Raw genomic sequence first — 22,653 nt, forward strand, 5'->3', positions numbered from 1 at the left:
GGTGGTGGCAGTAGTATTAACATTGGTGATGTCTCCTATTTCTAAGAGTATGGAGTAGAAGTCTGAGGTAATAACTGGGAAAACAAAAGGGGAGCTAGCCTCTGCCCACTGCCACCAAGTGAGTGGTGGGGCTAGATCCTGAGGGGAGAGACTGGTCTGCTTTCTCTGGACAAGCAGGCAGGACAGCCCTGTCTATACAATTTACAGACCTAGGGCAAGTCTGTTTCTCCCCCCCTTCCCCTTCCCCCCCCCCCCCCCGGACACACCCTCTGCACACATCTCTTCAAACAAAGGGTTTTTTTAACCTAGATGTTAACTAGCGCTGGTCACATTTTTAGTTAAAATGGAGTGGGGGGGAGGGGGACAGTTTAAGTCTAAATATTTTGCAAGAAGTCTGATTCAACAAAATTCAGGGGGGTTTTGATGGAAAAAATGAAAACATTCATTTTGTTCTGAAAACCAAAGTGAAGCAAATTTCAGTGCCAAGAAAAATTAAAATGGCTTTTCTTTTTGATATAATTTTTTAAATCTAAATTATTCCCTGAAAAATGTCAGTACAAATTGTTCAAAATTTTGGCAGAAAATAAATTGGATTTTTTTCCCCCACCTTTGAAGCTGGAGGACTGTATTTGTAACTTCAAGGAAAGCTGGTTATTTTTTTTTTGTCTCCTCCCTCTGCATCATCTGCCGCCTTCTCATGTTTTTGTTCTCTTCTACAATCCAATCCCCTCGTGCCAATGGGCTGACGCTTGTCTGTCACTCACCTCTGGATTTTTTCTTGTTCAGCAGCGACTGGCAGAGAATGACAAGTGTAAAAAGGAGGACGCTGATGATGCCAATGGAGCACACAAACACTGCATATACATACAGGTCTGAAAGGCAAGCAGAGAATTACTCAGCCTGGCTCTTGATATGATTAACATTTAACACAGGAAAAAGGATTACCTCTGTGCAAGACAGAAATAAACAGGCCCTGCCTCATAGCATAGGGTAACATTTTCAGAGGTGTCTAAGTCATAGGCACCTAAATTGAAAGTCTATAGGATTTAGGCACTTACCTGTCTCTTACAATCTTACCCCCAACCTTTAAACTGAGCAAGACAATTAGGCTGGGGGTCTCAAATGTACCCACCGTTGGCCTAAATCTGCTCCCATTGAAGTCAGTGAGAATTTGAGCATCACAGATTTTGGCCAACATGGAGCACTTTTGAAAACTCCTGCCTTCTAAAATAGGGCCTCATGCTTCTTCTTGTTCCTGCCTTTCATATAACAATGTACATAGCCCATTTTATTGAAGGACGCTTTACACACACTAATTGCCTTCAATGCCCCGGTGAGGTAGGCCAGTTTTACCTCTGTTTTGCAGAGGGGAAACTGAGTTAGAGTGTTCGAGTGACTTGTAGAAAGTGGCAGAGGTGGGAACAGAATCCTGACTGGTCGCCCTCTGCTCTACTCACCAGTCCATACTCCCTCTGCCCAGGACAGTTGTATGTTTTGTAAACTGTGTTTTAAAGAATGTAACAAAAGCTCCCAAGTGGAACCTTTGTACATTGTCAAATATAGCAGCAACTGAGCAGACACATACCCAGAATAGCTGTGAACATTTGCAACACCTGTCACTTAATCTGGACTGGCATGCATTGGAAAAAGGTTGATTGATCCCAGTACCACTATGGTTACTCACCAGTCTGCCTTAAGTACTCTACTTGGTATTTGCTTTATAATGGGCACTAGAAATAACCAGCCGGTGGATCATCTCACCAAAGGTGTGGTATTATCAGGTACAAGTGCAGTCCAAGAACCCGACATGGGGGGTGTCGCTGCAATCAGTGTTCTTCTGGAGCAAGAGCAAAGTGCCAAAGACACACACTGTGGCAAAGTGATATATGAAGGCTGCAGGCCAGACTTCTAAAAATGTAGGGGTTGAGGTTCACATGCCCCCACATTTGCAGAACTAACTGTGTAATGGCATGCCAGGTCCTGAACAAACTGACTGCACTGAACAGGTTTTTGCTTAGGGCTAGAAAGGTTCTTTGCTTAGGGAGATAGGTTGTCATGCAACAGACCAGGCATCATTTGCTTGGGTTGTTACTATAGTGTACCGTTGCATGTCCCGGAAGTGTTAAACTCACTCAGCCAGCCTCCACTGAAGTCACTGGAAGATGAGGAAGCTTGGTATGTCTTAAGAGGTGATCAGCACCAGGCTGGATTGAGTTCTGTTTGCATGGCAGTCTCGCCTACAGGCCAGATACAAATTAGTTCCCTAATGGTCTTAAAAAGAAAACCCAGTCATATGAGAACTTGGTGAAGTAGAGACCTTTCCCTCTCTGGTTTCCCACACTCTGTAACATAAGAATGGCCATAGTGGGTCACACCAAAAGTCCATCTAGCCCAGTATCCTGTCTTCCAACAGTGGCCAATGCCAGGTGCTCCAGAGGGAATGAACAGAACAGGTAATCATCAAGTGATCTCTCTCCTACCATCCATCTCCACCCTCTGACAAATAGAGGCTAGGGACACCATCCCTGCCTATGCTGGCTAATAGCCATGGATGGACCTAGCCTCCATGAACTTCTCGTTCTTTTTTGACCCTTGTTATAGTCTTGGCCTTCACAACATCCTCTGGCAAGGAGTTCCGCAGGTTGACTATGCATTGTGTGAAAAAATACTTTCTTTTGTTTGTTTTAAATCTGCTGACTATTCATTTCATTTAGTGACCCCTAGTTCTTGTGTTCTGAGAAGGGGTAAAGAACACTCTCTTATTCACTGTCTCTACACCAATCCTGATTTTTATAGACCTCTATCATATTCCCCCTTAGTTATCTCTTTTCCAAGCTGAAAAGTCCAGTCTTTTTAATCTCTCCTCATATGGCAGCCGTTCCATACCCCTAATAATTTTTGTTGCCCTTTTCTGAACCTTTTCCAATCCCAGTATATCTTTTTTGAGATGGGATGACTACATCCGTATGCAGTATTCAAGATCTGGGCATACCCTGGATTTATAGAGAGGCAATACCATATTTTCTGTCTTATTATCTATCCCTTTCTTAATGATTCCCATCATTCTGTTTGCTTTTTTGTTGGCCGCTGCATGTTGAGTGGATGTTTTCAGAGAACTATCCACAATGACTCCAAGATCTTTCTTGAGTGGTAACAGCTAATTTAGTTTAGTTTACTTTGCATTTATCACCATTGAACTTCATCTGCCATTTTGTTGCCCAGTCACCCAATTTTGAGAGATCCTTTTGTAGCTCTTCTCAGTCTGCCTGGGACGTAATTATCTTGAGTAGTTTTGTATCCTCTGAAAATTTTGCTACCTCACTGTTTACCCCTTTTTCCAGATCATTTTTGAATATGTTGAATAGGACTGGGCCCAGTACAGACCCTGAGGGACACCACTATTTACCTCTCTCCATTCTGAAAACTGACAGTTTATTCCTGCCTTTTGTTTCCTATCTTTTAACCAGTTACCAATCCATGAGGACCTTCCCTCTTATGCCATGACAGCTTATTTTGCTTAAGAGCCTTTGGTGAAGGATCTTGTCAAAGGCTTTCAGAAAATCTAAGTAATTCACGATAAGCACTCTGGGAGCAGCCAGGCTTTGTACAGCCCTTAGCACAATGGGGCTCTGACCCCAAACAGGGCTCTTGGTTGCTACCACAATATAACTACAGCCAGCGTCTTAATGAGAAACTGCATGTAAACAAATGATAACGTTATCTTTACCTTCAAAAAATTTCCAGGCCTCATGGTTTTTCTCAAAAGTGGGATCTTCTGAAGCTTTCGATGAAATCACTGTGAAGGACAAATAAACACGGTATACTGACTATGCACATGGGGTGAAATTCTCTCTCCATTGAAGTCAATGGGACCAGGACTTCACCCATACTGTCCAACAGAATGTTCATCTCTCATGATGAAACAACTGAATTTATAAAATGCCAAAATCTCTTTTGGCAAGACTTGATCCTTTTTGGCACCAAATATCTGTCACTCTCGTAGAAATGGCAGGGAGCTCTCCAGACTGAGTCCTGGGCTTACATGAGGAAGACACTCAATGATGCAACAGAATGAGCTGGCAGCCTGCAGCTCTGTCCCACCTTGGACTATGACAGGAGATAAATAGACTGATCCGTGATAGCAATATGTTTGACTGATCTGGTGCTGTGGCAGAGTGAACTGTCATGGGGGAGGGAAAAAAAACCTGAGCAGTTGACTCCAGTTATCTAGTCCTCTTGAAGGCTGCTGCGAGTGGGAGGGGTCTGGGGACTATATAAACCAGACCCAGCTCATTCCAGAGGGGAGGAGAAGAGGTAACACCTAAGAAGACACTGGGATGTTGGAGGAAAGCCAAGGGGCAAGCAAGCACCAGAAATGGACAGGAGAGGCAATTACCTTGTGAGCGTGGGCACAGGCTGAGTAAAGTGAGGACTTGCCTGAGACATAAGAGAATTTATGGGGAAATAGGACAAAAGATTTCGGTGTAGATGATGATAAATTAAATACTGATATGCCCCTTTTATAACTACTTCTACCTTCTCTCTGCTTCCCTTTTTCTTCCTCCTTCATCCCCCTTTTTTCTGTGGGGATCAGGTCATGCTGGCCCTCCAGGCAATTGCACGGTAGGGTGACCAGATAGCAAGTGTGAAAAATCAGGGCGAGGGTTAATAGGTACCTATATAAGACAAAGCACCAAATATTGGTACTATCCCTATAAAATTGGGACATCTGGTCACCGTATTGCACAGTGACTGGTGACTTTCAAGTATGGCTCTCAGAGTGCATGACAAATACAATTTGATCAAGTTGTGCCCCAGCTCTGTGGGGTAGGTGGAGTATGGCAGAAAGCCCTGTCGCAGAGGCTGTATATAAATGTTTCCATTCTGATGCCTTGCTTTGGTCAGAACTCTCCAAAAGTTCTGTCTTAGGGGAGGTACTTTTCCAAACCTCATCTCTGTCCCAAAGTGAACTATTCTGGAAAAGTTTGTAGGCAAACAAGGAGAAGAGAAAAACATAATTAATTTCCCACTTACATCTCCAGCAACAAAAGTCTCTTCTAAAAAAAATAACAGGTCTCGTGCTAAAATGCCAGGAGTAAAATAGCCTCCCCAAGGAGACGTGCTTTGAAGAGTTCCTGAGAAAACTGACTTGGGTTGACCAAGTTAGGAGCCTTTTCAACATGATAGTGTATAATAATGTGACAATTGTTCTAGCCACATTCAAAGCTAAAGGAGTCACTGCAGGCTTAGCTTTGCTCCACAGCTAACTCCATAGTCCCTTGAACAGCTAGGACTCTCCCAAATATTTCAGGGACACGCCAGTCCTGGTGAATGGGACGCTCCTACAAAAACATTGTGCCAGGATAGCTGCCACCTCAGCGCGCGCGCGCACACACACAGCCTGGGGTGGCTTTGCAGCATTCTGCCTCAGTTTCCCTCTCTCACAAGGCTCCCCACTAACCCACCCAGTCCATATCCTTTTAAAATAGAACTCTTCTGGGGGGTCCATCCTATTCAGTCTATACACACAATACCCCACAGCCCCGGCTGGCCATTGGTTCCAGAGTTCAAACAGTTTCCTGACCTTGCGTCAGGAGTCCCCAGCCCACCTTTCCAGTATTGGGTTATCGTTCACACTGTCCCTTTACTGCCTGCAGCTGCTTCCTCAGCCAGCTACAGCCTCCCAGGAGTCTGTCATGTCTGGCACTCTATGCTGGAGTGTTAGCAGCGCCTCAGGCCTCTCCTTTACAAGAAACCTGATTTGGTCACCCGACCTTCATTCTCCCCACTTGAGGAGGTGAGTTAAGCCTGTCGCAGGTGGACTGAGGCCCATCTCCCTTAATGAACCAGCCACCCTGTGACAAGCACCCATTCAGTCCATCACAATGAACTCTGGGCTGAGTGTTAGAAGCCCCCTATGGTTTATTTCAATTACAGGTTTCCGTTTTCTCCATGTGCAAACCCTTCCATACCGCTCCCAGCGGAGCCAGGGCAACCTCTCTGCTCTGCAGAAATGGTAACTGAAGCACAGCGAAACATTGTGACTTGCCAGGCAGCGTGTAGCAGAGCTGGGGAGAGGTCCTTATCAACCAGACCTCAGTGGCTCTGAAATACTGGTTCAGCTCTGTGTACTTAGTTACATTGGTCTAGAGCTTCTCAGATGGTGTAAATGGCCAGAGCATCAATGAGTTCAGTGGAGCTGCTCCAGCTGAGGAGCTGGCCTTCCCATCTGTACAATAGTACAGCTCACGCTTACACAAGTGAGTGCTACTACCAGGTCAATTTTAAAGATGGGAGAACTGTGACACAGGATGACTGAAGAACTTCAGGCTTGCCTGAGGGGCAAGAAGCTGATTTGAAAATAATGAGAGAAGACACCTACAGCTCTTCACACAGGACTACATTCTCCGTTGTACAGAGAAGTGAACTGCAGCCATGAGGGGCTAAGAGACATGTTCAAAGGCACAGAATACATCTGCCACACAGGCGGGACTAGAACCCCCAGGCTGTGACTGGCAGCACCTCACCATGCTCCGCAAACAGATGTGTAGTCATGCCACAACTCTGGCTAACCTCATGTGAGAGATTATCTCAGCTGAGCCTACTCACTGATTGCCAGTAAACAAAATCCAACAAAACTGCAATTTGGTGATAGAATATCATTTTCCAGCTAGGTGGCTCCCAGACCTAGCTCTCCAGAGAATGACTTTCTAATGGCTTGCCACTTAATGCTCTGTTCACCAGCCAACAGCCAAACTGCTTGAAGAAAGACTATATTTCAAAGAGTACTTTGGGAGTATGTCAGCATGACCCAGCGGGCAGGGAACTGGCATAGGGGTAAGAATTATGGAATATCAGGGTTGAAAGGGACCTCAGGAAGTCATCTAGTTCAACCCCCTGCTCAAAGCAGGACCAATCCCCAATCCCCCCCCCCCCCCAGTGACCCCTTCAAGGATTGAATTCATAACCCTGGGCTCAAACTACTGAGCTATCCCTCCCCCGAGACCATGGTTCTTGGGCTAGCTCTGCAATGTGACCTTGGGCAAGTTATGTCACCTCTCTTCGCCTATTTCTTCTTTCATGCTTTATTTTTCCTGTTTAGATTGTAGGCTCTTTGGAGCAAGGACTGTGTACAATGTCCATGCCTTGCCCAATGGGCCCTGATCTCAGCTCAGGCCTCTTGGTGCTACCATAGCAACTATCATTGTGGCAGATTTGGAGCTACCTGTAATAATTTATGAATATTGTATCTTGACTGGGTTATTGTGTTTATTGCATGCATATATTGAGTTAATTCACAAGCAGGTTTGGCAGAAAACACACCCAGAAGCACACTGATGCGGGTGCTGAGAGCCATTGAACCAAAATATCAACCCTGTATATGATGGAAACTACTTCAAGCCAGGAGGTGTGGCAGCACCCCCAGCACCTATGCCAGAAGGAGCTGAGCCTGTGTGTATCCTGATACACACTTCAGGGACCAGTCAGAAGTCATTCACTTTGATGCTCTGGCTCCAACCCTCTGCAGAGCTCACCAAACTGGTTTTGTATTAGTAAGGGAGAGAGAGAGCCCAGGAAGAGAGCTCAAAGACTCTTTCTAGAAAAAATCCTTCAAGGCTGAGCTAAGGTGAACCTAGACCCCAGAGATTGGGGTGTGTGGAGTAAGGTAGGCTCACCTAGGACTCTATGTATATGAGCCATGTGTGGATCTTGTATTGTTTTCGTAACCTCTTCTCTCAGGTTCTGCTTTGTTCCTAGTGTTAAGATTAAACAATACTTTGATAAAACTACTAGGAGGTGGAGATTCTCTCCAAGAAGACAGTATCATAGGAAGGCTCAAACCTGGCTTTCTTGTGAGGAAATTATGTCTTAACTGTGGCACTTTCAAGGAATGGCATCAAACCCACCTGTGTGCTAATGACTCAGGCCCAGTCTTCCCCTCTGCTACTGTGTGTAGAGGGGAAGCAGTATCCTGATGTGGATATTATGCTGTATAAGAAATGACTGGAGCGTATTTTAATGTCACTATCTAAACCAATGGTATACCCTGATTTGGAAAATAGTTTGCAACACTAAGTGGAATTGGATGGAGAGAGTGGGTCATATGCTGAAGAGAGGCACAACCTACCCTGAGATATGGCGTTACTACAGTTATTTGCAATCTGTTAGCAACCATATACTGTCGACACATAAAGACACAGTCCTTGCCCCAATGAGTTGACAAGCCAGGGGTGGAATATTCAAAAGTGCCTAAATCACTTGGGGTTTGGGCTCACTTAAAAATCCCCCTCCCCCAAAAGGATAAATAGGTAAACTATCCTTGACTGTTCCTTAGCCTAAACAATTATTCGTAGGGTGGCTTCTTGCATGCACCACAGAAGTGTATCTTGAGGAGAGGCTGAAAAAGAGAGGACAGTGGCATCTCTCAGGTGGTCAGAGCTGGGGGTACAGGTGGGATGTGGCAGAGTACCACCAATACTTTGATTCCCTGTCATTGCTTTTAACGGTACTTGTAAATATGGAGAGCAGGATTTGACCTTCTGGCTAGATTCAAGATTTGCCCTTCTTCTTTCCTGGAAGAATTAAACTTATCTGAACCTCAGACTTCAGCTGTTAACAGCAACTTGACAGCTGTCACTTAGGACTTTTCAGAGGTTTGTATAGTGCAGGTATCATGAGTCTGTGAGGCTATTAGAGATACAGAGCAGCAGTCTGCAAGGGTGCCTGCCCATATTTTATAGTGTCCTTTGTTCTGCTGCCGATTACCTGGAACATGTTCTCATTCCCTATCCATGTGTTCCACATGAATCCATGTGTGCCTGTTTTGCAGGCATTCAGGAAATTCCATTGTTCAATATGTGAAATACACAGACGAACATCTCTTTAATGGCCAGGCTATATTTAAGTGGCTTATGTGAACTGTGCGGAGAAATGTTGCATAAGCAGAAAGGGCCTGACAATCTGACCTGGTTGAATAAGGAACAAAAATGACCATGTATTTCACTTGCTGTTAGCCTTATAGTCCTGCAGATCGTGTTCTCCATTATTTGGATGCATTCCTCATAATACTTTGCAGATCCCTGAAGTTTTCCAGATTCATGCCAGAGATGCTATGGCCAATTTTAAGCCATGCTTCACTTGTAAATGACTGTATGAGCACGCAGCTCTGAACAGGGCTGGAAGGTTTGCGGGAGATCATTTAGCATGCACCCCAAATGTAACTAACTCTTCGCAATTCTATTTATTTGCCTTTTTTGCATCCCCACGCCCATTCCTTCCACTCCACCTACCCTACCAGTTTGTCCTCTTCTCCTATGGCCATGCTCATCCCCACTTCCACAAAGCCCCATACTCATGGAACGGGCATGTGACACATGACAATTTCCTGCCATGTCTTTAGGAGCTCTTACTGTATTGTGTTTAGGTATCATCATGAGTCAGGGACTGTCTATAATTCCAGGCGAGGAAGGTGACCTCAGCCCTCTAGGAACTAAGAACAGTGAGGGGTAATTAGACAAATTCTCCTAGGTTGTAGCACCTCAAGGTACCACCTCCTGGAGAAGCTCACATACACCAGTTCAAATTGGATAAATCAGAGACCAGTAGATCAAGAAAGGTCTTTTGGTTAAACCGCCCCAGTTTAAACTGACTCAGAATCTTCGTTCTGATCCAGCAAGCAGAGAGGCCTATCTGTCCAAGGGGAGCCCCAATCCTTAGGGAAGGGCTGGAAGGACTGGCACCTGCCGGCACCTGAGGCTGGGGTTGGGGTGTTGGATATAGGTTCTGTATTGTTTTCTCTGTCATGCTTTCACCTTAAGAATAACTGTGCTTGCTTAGAAAGAACTGTGTGGTAACAGTTATAACTGTGGGCACTTACATAGTTAACCATCTCCAGAGAGAAGCCAAGCAGGCCTACTTAAGCAGTCTGGCTTGCTAGGAATATCACTGTATAAGAAAGGGAACTATGCAGTCTGGAAAAACCCCGGTCAGAAGGGAGAGAGAGACATGCGTCTCTGACTAAAATAGGTGATGATGAGGGATTGGGAGCCTACTGTGGCCTTGCTGGACCATAAAGGGGGAACACAGGCGCAGTTTCCCTGAACTGTGATAGCACATACATCCCTGAACTGATCTGCTAAAGCACTTATCTCTCCTTCCCATCCCGCCTCACGACCCACCAGCAGAGATGCCCACAACGCATTACCCCAGCTGGGCTAGCTGAAATGGACAGGAAGAAGCAAGTAATAGGAAATATTTATTATGGGCTGGGATCAGCTCTGCATTCAGTCAGCCCCTGATGCTGCACCTGCTCTCCAGCTGCCCTCTGGGCAGGGGATGCCTTGGCAGAGGAGTGGGCTAAGACTCAGACCGCAGCTGCTAGGGGGTTTCCAGTAGCACAGTGCCCTCAGCAATAGCCTGGTGGGGGCTGCTCGCTACAGATGACAACTGAGCCAGCATCTTCCCAACAGCCCCCAGAACAAAGGCCATGGTTTTACTGGCCCCATAGCTCCTCGCAACCTCTCTGGGCTGGGCTGTGACTAACCTGGCATCATTGGGAAGAACCAGGGACGGGCAGCGAGCTTGCAGCATTGGATACATTGTCCAGGCTCTTTGCAAGGGAAGGGGCTAGAAAGTGATTCTGCTGAGCATGAGCTCCCAGTGCCATGCTGGGGCCAAAAAGGCTAATGTGATCCTGGGATGCATAAATAGGGGAATCTTGAGTAGAAGCAGAAAGGTTATTTTATCTCTGTATTTGGCACTGGTGTGACCACTGCTGGGATACTGGTGCTGATAACTTGGAGAGAGCTCAGAGAAGAGCCACAAGAATGATTAAAGGCTTAGAAAACCTACCTAATAGTGATAAATAGATAAACTCAAGAAGCTCAATCTTAACAAAGAAAAGGTTAAGGGGTGATTTGATTATAGTCTAGAAGTACCTACACAGCGAACAAATATTTGATAGTGAGCTTTTCTATCTAGCAGCGAAAGGTATGACACAATCCAATGGCTGGAAGCTGAAGCTAGACAAATTCAGGCTGGAAATGAGGTGTGAATTTTTGACAGTGAGGATAATTAAGCATAGGCACAACTTACCAAGAGTCGTGATGGATTCTCCATCACTGATCATTTTTAAATCAAAACTGGATATTTTTCTAAAAGATCTGCTGTAAGACTTTTTGGGGGAAGCTCTCTTGCCTGTGCTATACAGGAGGTCACACTAGATGTTCATAAGTCTTTTCTGGCCTTGCAATCTATGAAATGGAAGCTGAGATTCTCCTTTACATCCCTTGTCCCTCAAGTATGTGGAAGAGTTGCCACCTTTCTCATTGCTGGCAACTGGATCCCCAGGCCCCACCCCCTGCTCCGCCTCTTCCCCCAAGGCCCCGCCCCATCACTTGTTCCTCTCTCTGCATTGCTCGCTGAATCACCTCCACCTCCCTCCTTCTCCCCCAGCTGGGTTCCCTCTGCTCCAGGACTGGGACAGGAGCTGCTGCAGCCTGACAAGGAGCTTGCCTGCAGGTAGGAGGTGGCCCCAGTTGAGCAGGGGCTGATGTGAAAACCAGGCACCTGGCAACCCAAAATAGCCCCTGGACACAGAAGCCAAAAACCGTCCTGTCTGGGTAAAACCCAAACGGGTGGCAACCCTAGGGTGCGGGGGAGCTGGCCATGGGCTTTGCCAGGCTAAGTAGTCTGCTGAGAGAGCAGGACATCAGTAATGGAGCTTCCTGCACAGGATTTACAGAGGCCTCCAATCTCCGCGGGTGGCTCCTTTCACCAGCCCAGAGTTTAATTAACACACACGCAAGGAGCAAAACTCTTTGTTCAGTTTTTTAAAAAAATCCCTAGTAGACGCAGTTTGGCCGAGCAGCCGTGGAGGCCTCTCTCCAGCTTGCTGCTGAGTGCTGGTTGCTTGGCAATGCGCCCCTCCCGGCACGGAATTCAGAGCAAGGCTTTTGCCAACACTCCCCTTCCTTTCCCAGACCCCTACACAGCAGTGAGCCCCGGCTCTCCCCCTTTCCCTGTATGGACGGCAACTCTCATTGAGCCTGTGCCCACTCTGACTTATTAAAGGGATTGTCAATGCAGGTAGCCGAGGCCCCCGCAATCTGTTTATTTTAATATACACATTCTCCGGCTCTGCTGGAAACCTCGGGCTGGCGCATGAGAAGTGGAGAAGGAAACGAGCAGGGATTTTGGGGCAGCTCTCTGGGTGACACCGCGTTGTGGCTGGATTGGAGAGGAAGAGGCAGAGCCTGGGAGCTGGAGGAAGCACGGGGTTGGATGGGGCATGAGGGTAGCCAGAGCTGATGGTTTTGGGGCAGTTGGTACAGCAGGGTGGCTGGGTCGAGGGGGTGGCATGGGAGGGCCAGTGGGAACTGTGTGAATCTGAAGGGGAGCAGCAGGAAGTGGGGAATGGGACCTCATGCAGAAAGGAACAAGGGGAATGAGAGGTTGGGAGTCATTGTCCTTGAGGACTTCAGTGCTTGGGGATTGGAGATGTTGGGGCAGCTGATGCCAGGGGCCAAGGGGAAGTCAGGGCTAGTTCCCATATTCACCCAGCATTCCTACGAGATGTGCACAGCCCAGGAGCCCACCTCAATCCTGCCCAATGCCTTGATGTCCTGCACAGCTCCAGTGCCCCACACGCCCTGCTTACACATCCCTATAGCCTTAATGACTAGACACAGCCCTAGCGCCCATGGCCCAGCACAGCCTTGGAGCCACCAGTTCTTCACATCTACTGCCCACAGCCTGCTTCCTAGTTGCCCACTGTTGGGAGGCTGAGGCAGCTGCCCACCTCTCCTCCTCACTTTCTTTTTAGCAGTGGCTGGCTCTTTCATGGGGGCTGGGAGGAGCAGTGGGAAGGGAGGAGGAGAGTTGGCATGTCACCACCGTGGCTGGCCAAAAGCCTCAGTAGGAACCCTTACTGGTGCTGGGCTGGACATGTGACAGCTCAGCAGGGCTAAGGTTATGAGACATGCAGTCAAGTTGCATTGCACACAGTTGAGTCATAAAAAAGACTGTGACTGGCCACAGTCACCTGACATAGTCAGAGCTACAAAGACTAATACCCTGAGTTGGTAGATCACCATGTTCCAGAGATGCTCAGATCCAGCAATTTGCTTCAGCCCGGTGCAAAAAAAAGTGGGGGGTCACTTTTGAAACTTGGCCCCAGGATTAGGTTTGGAACATCTGGGGGTACTAACTCTTATGACTTTGATTGCAATTCTTGCAATATTTGGTGGTTTTTTCCCTCAAAACCCCAGCTCCTTGGGGCTTGTGATTGTAGGATAATCTCAGCTTTCTTTTTTGCTGTGAGAATTTCTAGCCCTCCAGAGAAAAGCTGGAAAATGTGACTCAAAAACCAGCAGGCACATAAAGAACCTAAAATGCATTTTTTTTAAAAAAAAAATTGTGATTGTTTTAAAATCTCATGATTTCTGGGTCCGGATTCATGATTTATGTTGAATTCCTCTTACAGATTTTGAATCTTAAGATTCCACTTGCTCTGTAGTGGGTGAGTGTCCTTTTTTTTTGTGCATGAACGTCATGTTTCCCAATAAAATTCCCCCTTCAGGACAGGTGGATTTTTAAGGTCATTTTTACCAATCGTTTTTACCAATCATTTTGTAATGGCTACCATTAGGGGTTGTCACAGGGATTTGAACTCCAGACCCTAAAATCAAGATCCTCAATCACTCAACTAAAGGACTGACTCCAGTCAGTAGCTGTTGTATGACTTCTGTCCTCTGCCCCAGTCACTGGAGGGGGCTATGTAGCACAGCCTAAACAGTGGATCACAATCGGTTTTCCTGGCTGTGAAAACTCAGTTATTTTCACAAGTCACCATTTAACACCTTTGCTGCCCTCCTTTGGCTTCTCACACATTCACTGTGAGCTTTTTATTTTAATACGAGGGTCGGTGGGCACGACCCAATGCTCATTGACATTGGTGGGAGTCTGTCCATGGACTTCACAGGGTGTTGGATCAGGCCCATGTCAGGTTCTATAGGAAATCCAATTGCAGCTGGAAGGTCAGAACTCCACTGTTGATATGCTGATGTGTGGAGCCCTGCTTTGAGGACACACACACCACTTGGATAAACTAAGACAAACACCCTTGGCCAAAACTCAAACTAAACACGAGCTTTCTCTGTGGTCTGGGGAAGTGTGACAATCCTCTCCTCCCTTCTCTTCCCAGCGCCCTGGTACCTTACCTATTTGCATTCTCTGTGCTTCCTTTCACATTTTGACCAGGACCTGAAGCAGACATGCCAAAATAGTAGAGATATTTTGACACCATTGAAAGGGAAATGCAAATCTAGCATTGAACTGCTCCAAAAACTGGGGGAATTAAGATCTGGGGTAGTTAGCTAGGGGCCAGAGGAAAAGAACAGATCCAGATTTGGATCTGTACATTCCCCCAAATAAGTGAGGGTTGCTTGGATCTGAGATTTCAGATCAGGTCGCTCTTCTCACATTATGGCTGGCTGGCTGCATACAGGAAGCATACAAAATCTTGCAGAAATCTTGCCAAATTTTGCAGACCTAAGAGGATCAGATGTTTTAGATTATGACTTTTGAAAAAATTCACATTCATACAATTTGGTACTGAGCCAAACTGAACTTCAACTCTAGATCTTTGGAAAAGCTTCCACAGCTACTAATAACTTCAGCTAATTACCTTACTTTAATCCTCTGATTTTAATCAAGGCACATATAAACATTAGTGGGTAAAATGCAGCTGCTATTTATTTCTGATCATATATTTTTCATATTCTGTCTTTTATCTGTGAGATAGCAAAGCAAAAACTTGTGATGTCTATGAGCTATCAATAGAGATCGTCTGTTGCACTGTTTGTCTCCCTCTGTGTGTTAGTACAAAGATACTATAGGAAGCTTAATTAAAACTATGAAGCTAGCACCATGGGAAACATGGTTTAGGTTTCTCTGGCACAAGATATTAACGAAATGAGACCTTTGGGCCTGATTCTGATCTCCCAGCAGTTGTAAATCAGGAGGAACTCTGCTGAAGTCAGTGGAGCTCCATCAGTCTAAAACTAGTATAAGTAAGAGGAGAATCAAGTGCATGCCCTCCCCCACCCCAGAAACACATACTAGTTAATTAGGAATACATTTTCCTAAATATTTACTGCTGCTTCTTAATTTAAAAAAACCCACCCAACAAATCAAGTGCCAACAGGGCTGGAGGAAATTTCATGAGGTGAACCCCAGAGTTTTCATCCGACAGGTTTTTCTGTGCTGGGTTGGTGATTCCCCCGTAGGTCGTGCAGACATTCACACCCTCCAGTTCCAGTAACTTAGGGCCTGATTCCCACTGACTTCAGTAGTCTTTGGATCAGGCCCCAATGAACTTAGTCAGCACTTCCTTTTACCACACACCCACATCTATGAGGAGACCATCTATCAGATGCAGAGGAGCGTTTCCCAGCCAGCATTGACACTGCAATGTTGAGCATAGCTGCCTTCTGACATGAGCCCAATCTATGAAATCCAGATCCAGAACACAACCCTCTCTCAAAGTCTGCATATGTTTGTACCAGGGGCTTTGATATGGCCCACTATTAAGAGGGGGCAGCTGTAAGTGTGGGATCTGGAATTGGAAGGCCCACCTCAGGTCATATTTACGCTGGATTTCAACCCAACCTTTCTATGCAATTCTGGAACATTCCAATCAGTGCTTTTCCACTTTCAGGCCAAGACTAGAGCTGAACATCCAGAAACTGCATTAGAGAGACTGCTCCTGAGCTACTTCCAGCTGGGACTAGAAATGAAAGCAATCTCATAAGGAACATCTATTCTCTGGAGGTTTCTACAGGCAGAATGGAGAACTGGGACACAGGAAAGCCAGATTCTATTCCCAGCGCAGACACTGACTCATTGTATGACCTTTACTCTTTCTGTGCCTCAGTTTCCCCAGGTTTAAAATGGGGATAATATTGTTCAGTCCCTTTTTCAAGTTCTCTGAGACCTATGCTTGAATGAGTGCAAAGTATTGTTAACTATCATCATTTTGGCTGAACAGCTACGGTAATGACCTAGAAATCTACGGCGGTGGATTTCCTGCCTTTAATTTTTCAGTTGTGAGGTAATTATTATTTATGAAGCTAAGTATTTATTTCTAAATGATTTGGGGGGAAAAACCCTAAATTCAAGCATCTTCTGGACAGGGCCGGCTCTAGGCACCACCAAAACAAGCAGGTGCTTGGAGCTGCACATTTCTAGGGACGGCACTCCGGATTTGGGGAAGGGGTTGGGAAAGGCTGGAGCTGGTGCAGAGCCGGGGGCGGGGGCACACAAAAAAGCGGGGGCGGCCAAAAAAATTTTTGCTTGGGGCGGCAAAAATCCTAGAGCTGGCCCTGCTTCTGGATTAATTTGACATGGGGAGAAAACCAACAATTAATGATAATGAGCAAGAAAAAGGTTAGGATCAGACTCAGTAGCATCAGATGCATCCTCACCTTTAACTTCAGTAGCTGCTGTGCCATTTGACCATGCAGTCCACTTATTCCTGTGCTTGCCAATTTCCTGGACTTTGCATATATAATGGCCTTGATCCGTTGGCTGGAGATTCAGAATTAGGAATTTGTACGTTGCTCCGTGTCTCTCTTTGAGAAGGCGAAGTCTTTGCTTGTGGAAGCGGTGGGTGTAATTTCCATAGTACTGGACAATCCCAAATTTAGTCATTTTGATCATCAGATACTCCTGTGTGGGTGAGAGGGCAAAAACCCATCGGACAGCAAGTAAGTTGTCTGTCCGTCTCTTCTGTGAAACGTGACAATAAAGAGTAGCATTGTCTCCCTTGGTGTATTGCACTGTCGGTCCTGGAGAGACTGTCACATTCAGAGCCTCGCAAATATCTGCAAAGGAGAGAATGGATCATGAGACTCTTCCATGCATGGCAGCACAAAAGCACCTGAATCAGCGAACAGTTAGATTGGCAGGTAACTCTGAGGCAGATAAATTGAGGTCTGTGCAGGTGAGTTTATAAAGACTTTCTGATGAGCTTTTAAACCCTGAAATCTTGGGTGCTCTCCACGGATATTAAAGATCCCATGACATTTATTTCAAGGCATTTGCCCTAGTGTTCTTGCCTAAACTTTCCCCATGTAGGAATTGCCAGACTGGGATCAGACTAGTGCTATGTCTAATTCGCTATTGTGCCTCCAGCAGTGGCCAGTACCAACTGCATCAGAGATAGGTGGAAGAAATCCCGTAATAGATAGTTATGGCATATCTACACATACAGGCAATTGCTTCCTGACCTTGTCAGACAGATAGTGCTTGACTTATACCTTGGAGCACGAAAGATTATATTCCTATTTCTTCCTTTCTAATATAACTATAGATGTTCTCATTATCTATGATCTACTTTTGAAGTCTACAAAACTCTTGACCTCAACCTTGTCTTGTGGCAATGAGTTCCACAGATTGTCTCCAATGTGTTATCGAATAGTGTGCTGCCCTCTACCCTAGTTGTAGCTGTATTTCAGCAGCAGACAAATGGTCCTTGAAGTCCCCTTTGCAAAGTACTTTGGGGTCCTTCAGGATGAAATGCACTTTGAAAATGTGAAGTATTATTCTGGCCTCTCTGCCTCATTTGTACAAACAATAATGGCATATACGCAACCAAGGGCAGAATGGCTCTCTCCCTTCCAGTTACTTTTTCAGCACATCAGCAAGGAACAGGATAACCAAGAGAGGATGAGCGTTTGGTAGAGGATTTTGTTTGACATCAACTCCTGAAACACAAACATATACTTATCTTCAGAATAAGCAAGTCAAGTATTTCCATCTACTGTTGCAGGAGTATTGGAAGTAGAGGTGCTAGTTCTAAGCTGTGAAACTGAGTGTTGTGCTGTGGTTATATATTTTATTTTAGTAGGCTATGACTTCAAATAAAGCATTACATATCACAGATACTTAAATGTAGACCCTTTATTCAAAAAGTAGGGTGGCTTAGTGAATCAAGCACTGAATTAGGACTCAGGTGATGTGCATTCTGTTGGTGGTTCCGGCTGCTGGCTGACCTTGGGCAAAGCATGTCCCCTTTCTGCCTCAGTTTCCCCATCTGTAAAATGGGGGTATTGATACTGACCTCCTTTGTAAAGTGCTTTGAGATCTACAGCTGAGAAAAGCTAGGTTCTGCTATTACAGTAACGGCTCCAAACACTACAGTAAAACCATGGATTCCTGTACTGTTTTGGGCCTTTTTTATAGACCATTCTCCTTTTTTGTGTTTGGTTGGTTGTTTTAGAAAATAAGGGCCATTTAAAAAAAGAAAATGAGAGGAAAATAAAAATATCATCCTTATTATCCCATAATACTGAATGGTTCTTATTTGAATTGATTTGTAAGAAGATGTATGACCCAGCTAGGCATAGTCTGGATCAGCTATATTAATTGAGGGATCCTGATAACTGTCCATAAGCACAGAAAATTGTAAATCCCAAGGAGAGAGGTTATTTTGGATTGTGCCGGGGTATGAGTAGAAATAGCAGCTTGCAATAAAGAAAAGGAAATTTAGGCTGAATAGCAGGAAAAGCCTGCCTGCAGTGTGGTGATGATGGTTTATTACTTATTTGTCTAACACTAACTAGGTGCTTTACCGTGAGATATGGAAATAGGCTTGCTATCTCAAAAAGCTTACACCCTCAATGAGATCTTTAAGGTTGTGGATAACGCTGATCAAAAATGAGAAATTTAGTTTCATTAAAAATATCAGGGCTTTTTCTACATTTTCATGACCTATTTATCAAACATTATTAAATATTTGAATTTTTTGGTTGACCAAAACCATGTTTTTTCGTCAGCTGAATGCACTATAAAACGTTATTGGAAATTATTCAAACGTCCTGACATTTTTCCGGACAAACCATTTTTATGATGTCCTTTTTTGATATGTAAACTTTTCGTTCAAAAAATGCTGACCAGCTCTAATTGTGGCCTAGTTTCCCAGAGTAAGAGACTGTTGTTTGAGTAATTTAAAACTAGACAGCACACAATGCCAAAAAATACACAACAGAGTACATAAAAGAGTTCAGATACTGCCGGTGGCAGAGACCAGCATAAGCAATTCAAACTGCTTCTCCAATTTCTCTGATCACTTCTACCTGATTATTGGCCCCAGTATAAAAGTTTTCTTTTCTTTTTTTATGTCCATGAGTCCAAGTTTTTGGCTTTTTGATAGGTTTTGGGGTTGTTCCAAAGAAATGATCAAATTCAGCTCTCCTCTCCCAAGCAAGAAAGCCCATAGACTCTAGAGCACCAATTGCATGGGTAAGGCATGTAGGATTTGGTCCAAACACTCAACAGCAGACTCTTTTTCCTTAAACTTCCTGCTGTTGCTATCACCAGAGCTGCTCCGCAGGGGTAGCACTAGGGAGAGCTTTATGTATCTGAAGCCACTAGCATTTTAATCACCGTGTCAGCTAATCCTGCGGCAAGCAGAGTTAGGTAATGCTGTATTTAAAACAAGCAAACATAGTGACTGATGGAGCCAGTGGGGCACCAGTGGAGCCAGCATGATAGTTGTAACAGTAGGAGATTGGGGGAAACTGAGGATATTGTAGACACATTCAGTAATGAAAGCTCTGACCCAAAGCACATTGAAGACAGTGGAAGGCCTCCCACTGACTTCGGTGGGTTTGGCTCAGCCCCCAAGCGAAGGATACTCCTGTAACAGGTTCCTTTCCAATAGAGGAGAATCCTCCATCAATTAGAGAGCAGCAGACCTTCATGCGCACACAGTGCTGAGTGCGCAGACTTTACACAATTGCTGCTTCAAATGGGGAGCAATTCGGGAAGACAGGGAATGAAAACTATGTGGCATGAATGACGCTGCAGCACAGACAGAGCTCACCACAAGAGTTTAGTCTTGCTGTTCCACTGCCTGAGAAGGGAACTTATAGTACATGGAAGAAGTAAAACAAACAAACAAAAGAGTCAAATATTCAGGACTCATTTCATACATTCATAGATTCCAAGGCCAAAAGGTACCACTGTGATCATCTAGTCTGACCTCCTGTATAACACAGGCCAGAGAACTGCTCCACAATAACTCCTAGAGCAGAGTTTTTAGAAACACATCCAATCTTGATTTAATAAATGTCAGCGATGGAGAATCTACTGCGACCTTTGGTAAGTTGTTCCAAATGTTAGTTACTCACTGTTAAAAATGTACGCCTTATTTCCAGTCTGCATTGTCTGAATTGCAACGTTCCTAATTGTCAAGGGCCTTTGTCTTGTCTAGCTTTATTTACAACTGGCTGCTGTAATTGTCAATGCTTTAGTCTCATTTGTCTCCTTTGGCTATCCTAAACGCCTTTTTCCCTGGCTCACTGGGAGGCAGCCTGGGACAGTGGATTATTTGCAAGACTGTCTACACTAGGGACATCTGGCAAAGATTTCCCCCTGCTGCTAAGGCCAGGTCTACACTTACAAGCTTACAGCAGCACAGGTGTACCGATGTAGTTGTGCCACTGTCAAAGTGTTTGTGTAGCTGCGTTATGCCGACGGTAGAGAGCTCTCCCGCTGACATAACACTGTGCACACGAATGCTTGGGCCAGCAAATGTATGTCACCCAGGGGAGAGTTTTTCACACCCCTGAGCAACAATAATAAAATATTTAATAAAAATAATTAGTATGTGGCAAGAAAGATCACAACAAGCAACCAGATGTTTTCAGTTGGACTGAGATTTTTTAAATTTTCAACAGTTAGGAGGCCCCTCTCTCAAAGAAAACTTCTCAGCCTAGCTCCAGAATTTGGCCTGAACCTCCATTCATCCTTCAAAACTTTGACAGGCAAATGCAGATCCAGAACTCAAAGCCAGACAAACAAAAATCCCTCCTTGCAATATCCCCACACTGTGAAGTTCAGGTTTGGAGTGGTGTGCGCATCAGAATATTAATTCTTGTTAATCAGCAGTGCCCAGGTGAACCCCATATCTGGGAAGCATAGAAGTCACCGGTAAAAATTACAATAGTGCCTAAATCCCATTTTCAGAAAGGACTTTGAGTCTCATTGAAAGTCTACGGACTTTCTCATTGGACTTAGGCTGCTACATCACTTAGATGCTTTTGAAAATTGTCCACCAAATCTCTCACTGCTACAGATTCACCTCTAGTCACACAAGAAATGTTTTCATGTTTTTTTCTTAAATTCAGTGGAAACATGATCTTTTATTAAGCCCTCCCACCCCCTCTGCAGGAAGCAAGCAAGGCTTATGTCAGTGGAACTGAGTAGAGAAGTCAAAATGACAAGTCTAGTTTCAATTGCCCAAGCTGAGAGAAATGCAAAAAGTTACCAGCAAACCTAATGTAAAGTAAACTAGAGGTTTTAAATTCCTGAAGCTTTAGTACTGTACAAGGTGTTAGTAAAGAGAGTAATTTTGTTGTGGTTTTTTTAATATACTGTGAGCTGTATGTTGTTCCTGCCCTGTTAAACAGAAAGTGACAATTGTCACAAACTATACATTCAGGGGAGTGGGGTGGGGAGGGTTTTTAACCCTTTCAGTGTCTTTTCCTTTTCCTCCCGGTTTTGTTTACGAAGTTGAGGCATTGTCTGGAGTTTGGGGCCGAGTATCTGCACCAGCTTCCAGGGTCTGAACTGATCGGAGCCGAAGCGGCCCGGAGCCGAGAGAGAGCCTGAAGAAATGACTGCGAAAGCGCAGGGACCCCGCTCGGTTTACAAGCGGGTCCCGGGGCAGGAGTCGGATCAGCGGGCTCGGGCTGGGGCTGGGCTTGGGGGATCGAACAAAAACCGTGCCAAGCAACGGGCCGAAGTCAGCCCGGCCCCGGGGTGCGCGTCTCGGGGCGGCGCGGCCCCCTTTCCCTGGGTGCGTCCGCGGGGTGGGCTCGGGGCAAAGCGCAAGGGGGCTGTAACTTCTCCTTGAACAGGCGCCCCGCAACCCCCCCCCCCCAGTTATTTAACCTGAGACGCAGGTTTCCCCAGAGCCAGCGGGGGGGACAGGGGTCCGCTGCCGGGGGGAGGCAGGTTTTTTTTGGGGGGGGAGGGCAGAGATTCCGCCCCCGCTCCCCACCGCTCCTTACCTGGGGTGGGCGCTTGGGCCAGCAGCGCGGCCAGGGCCAGGGCCAGGAGGCGCATCGCCCACAGCGCACAGGGACCCTTCTGTTTCCTCTCCTAGCCTGAATCTCGCCTCTCCTCCCCCTTCCTCTCTCCTCCCTCCTTCTCCCCTTCCCCTCCATCTCCTCCCCTCCTCCTTCCCGACTCTTCCCCTTCCCCCTCGTCCCGGATCCCAGCCTCTTTCCTCTTGCTCTCCTCGCCCCCGCCCTCCCAGCGACTCCCGCTAGCCGGGGGAGAGCGGTGGAGATTCTCCAGTCCCCCTGGGGAGGTCTGTGGGATCCCTCCCCCAGGACCTGCTCTGTGTGGGGGGTGGGGGAAGAGAGTGGAGATCTCCAGCAGTGGCTGTGGGACCCATCCCAGGAGGGTAACTGGGGATCTGCTCTCCCAGGACGCAAAGGGTCTGGGGAGAGCTCCCTTCACAGCTGAGGCTCCCTGCTGGCGCCACGGTATTTGGAAGGGGAAGAGGGGGCGTTTTTCCTGCCTCCAGCCCTCTCTCCATTGTTGGAAGAGTTTGAAATCTTTCCCACGCCGCCCCTGGTTTGC

The 22,653-nt window shown here is 46.0% G+C and overlaps 1 protein-coding gene across 1 annotated transcript in view; it reads right to left on the reverse strand.

Moving 5' to 3' along the window:
• Positions 1 to 22,166, reverse strand: part of VSTM4 (V-set and transmembrane domain containing 4) — a 53,760-nt gene extending 31,594 nt beyond the window's left edge. The window contains exons 1-4 of the mRNA XM_077823060.1: positions 22,077 to 22,166; positions 16,485 to 16,883; positions 3,728 to 3,796; positions 765 to 872 (exon numbers count right to left, since the gene is read on the reverse strand). Coding sequence (XP_077679186.1) covers positions 765 to 872; positions 3,728 to 3,796; positions 16,485 to 16,883; positions 22,077 to 22,131 — 631 coding nt within the window. The 5' untranslated portion in view covers positions 22,132 to 22,166. The remainder of the gene's footprint in view (positions 1 to 764; positions 873 to 3,727; positions 3,797 to 16,484; positions 16,884 to 22,076) is intronic.
• Between the last annotated feature and the right edge of the window lie 487 nt (positions 22,167 to 22,653).

This window comes from Eretmochelys imbricata, chromosome 7 (assembly GCF_965152235.1).
Source record: "Eretmochelys imbricata isolate rEreImb1 chromosome 7, rEreImb1.hap1, whole genome shotgun sequence".
Taxonomy (NCBI): Eukaryota; Metazoa; Chordata; order Testudines; family Cheloniidae; genus Eretmochelys; species Eretmochelys imbricata.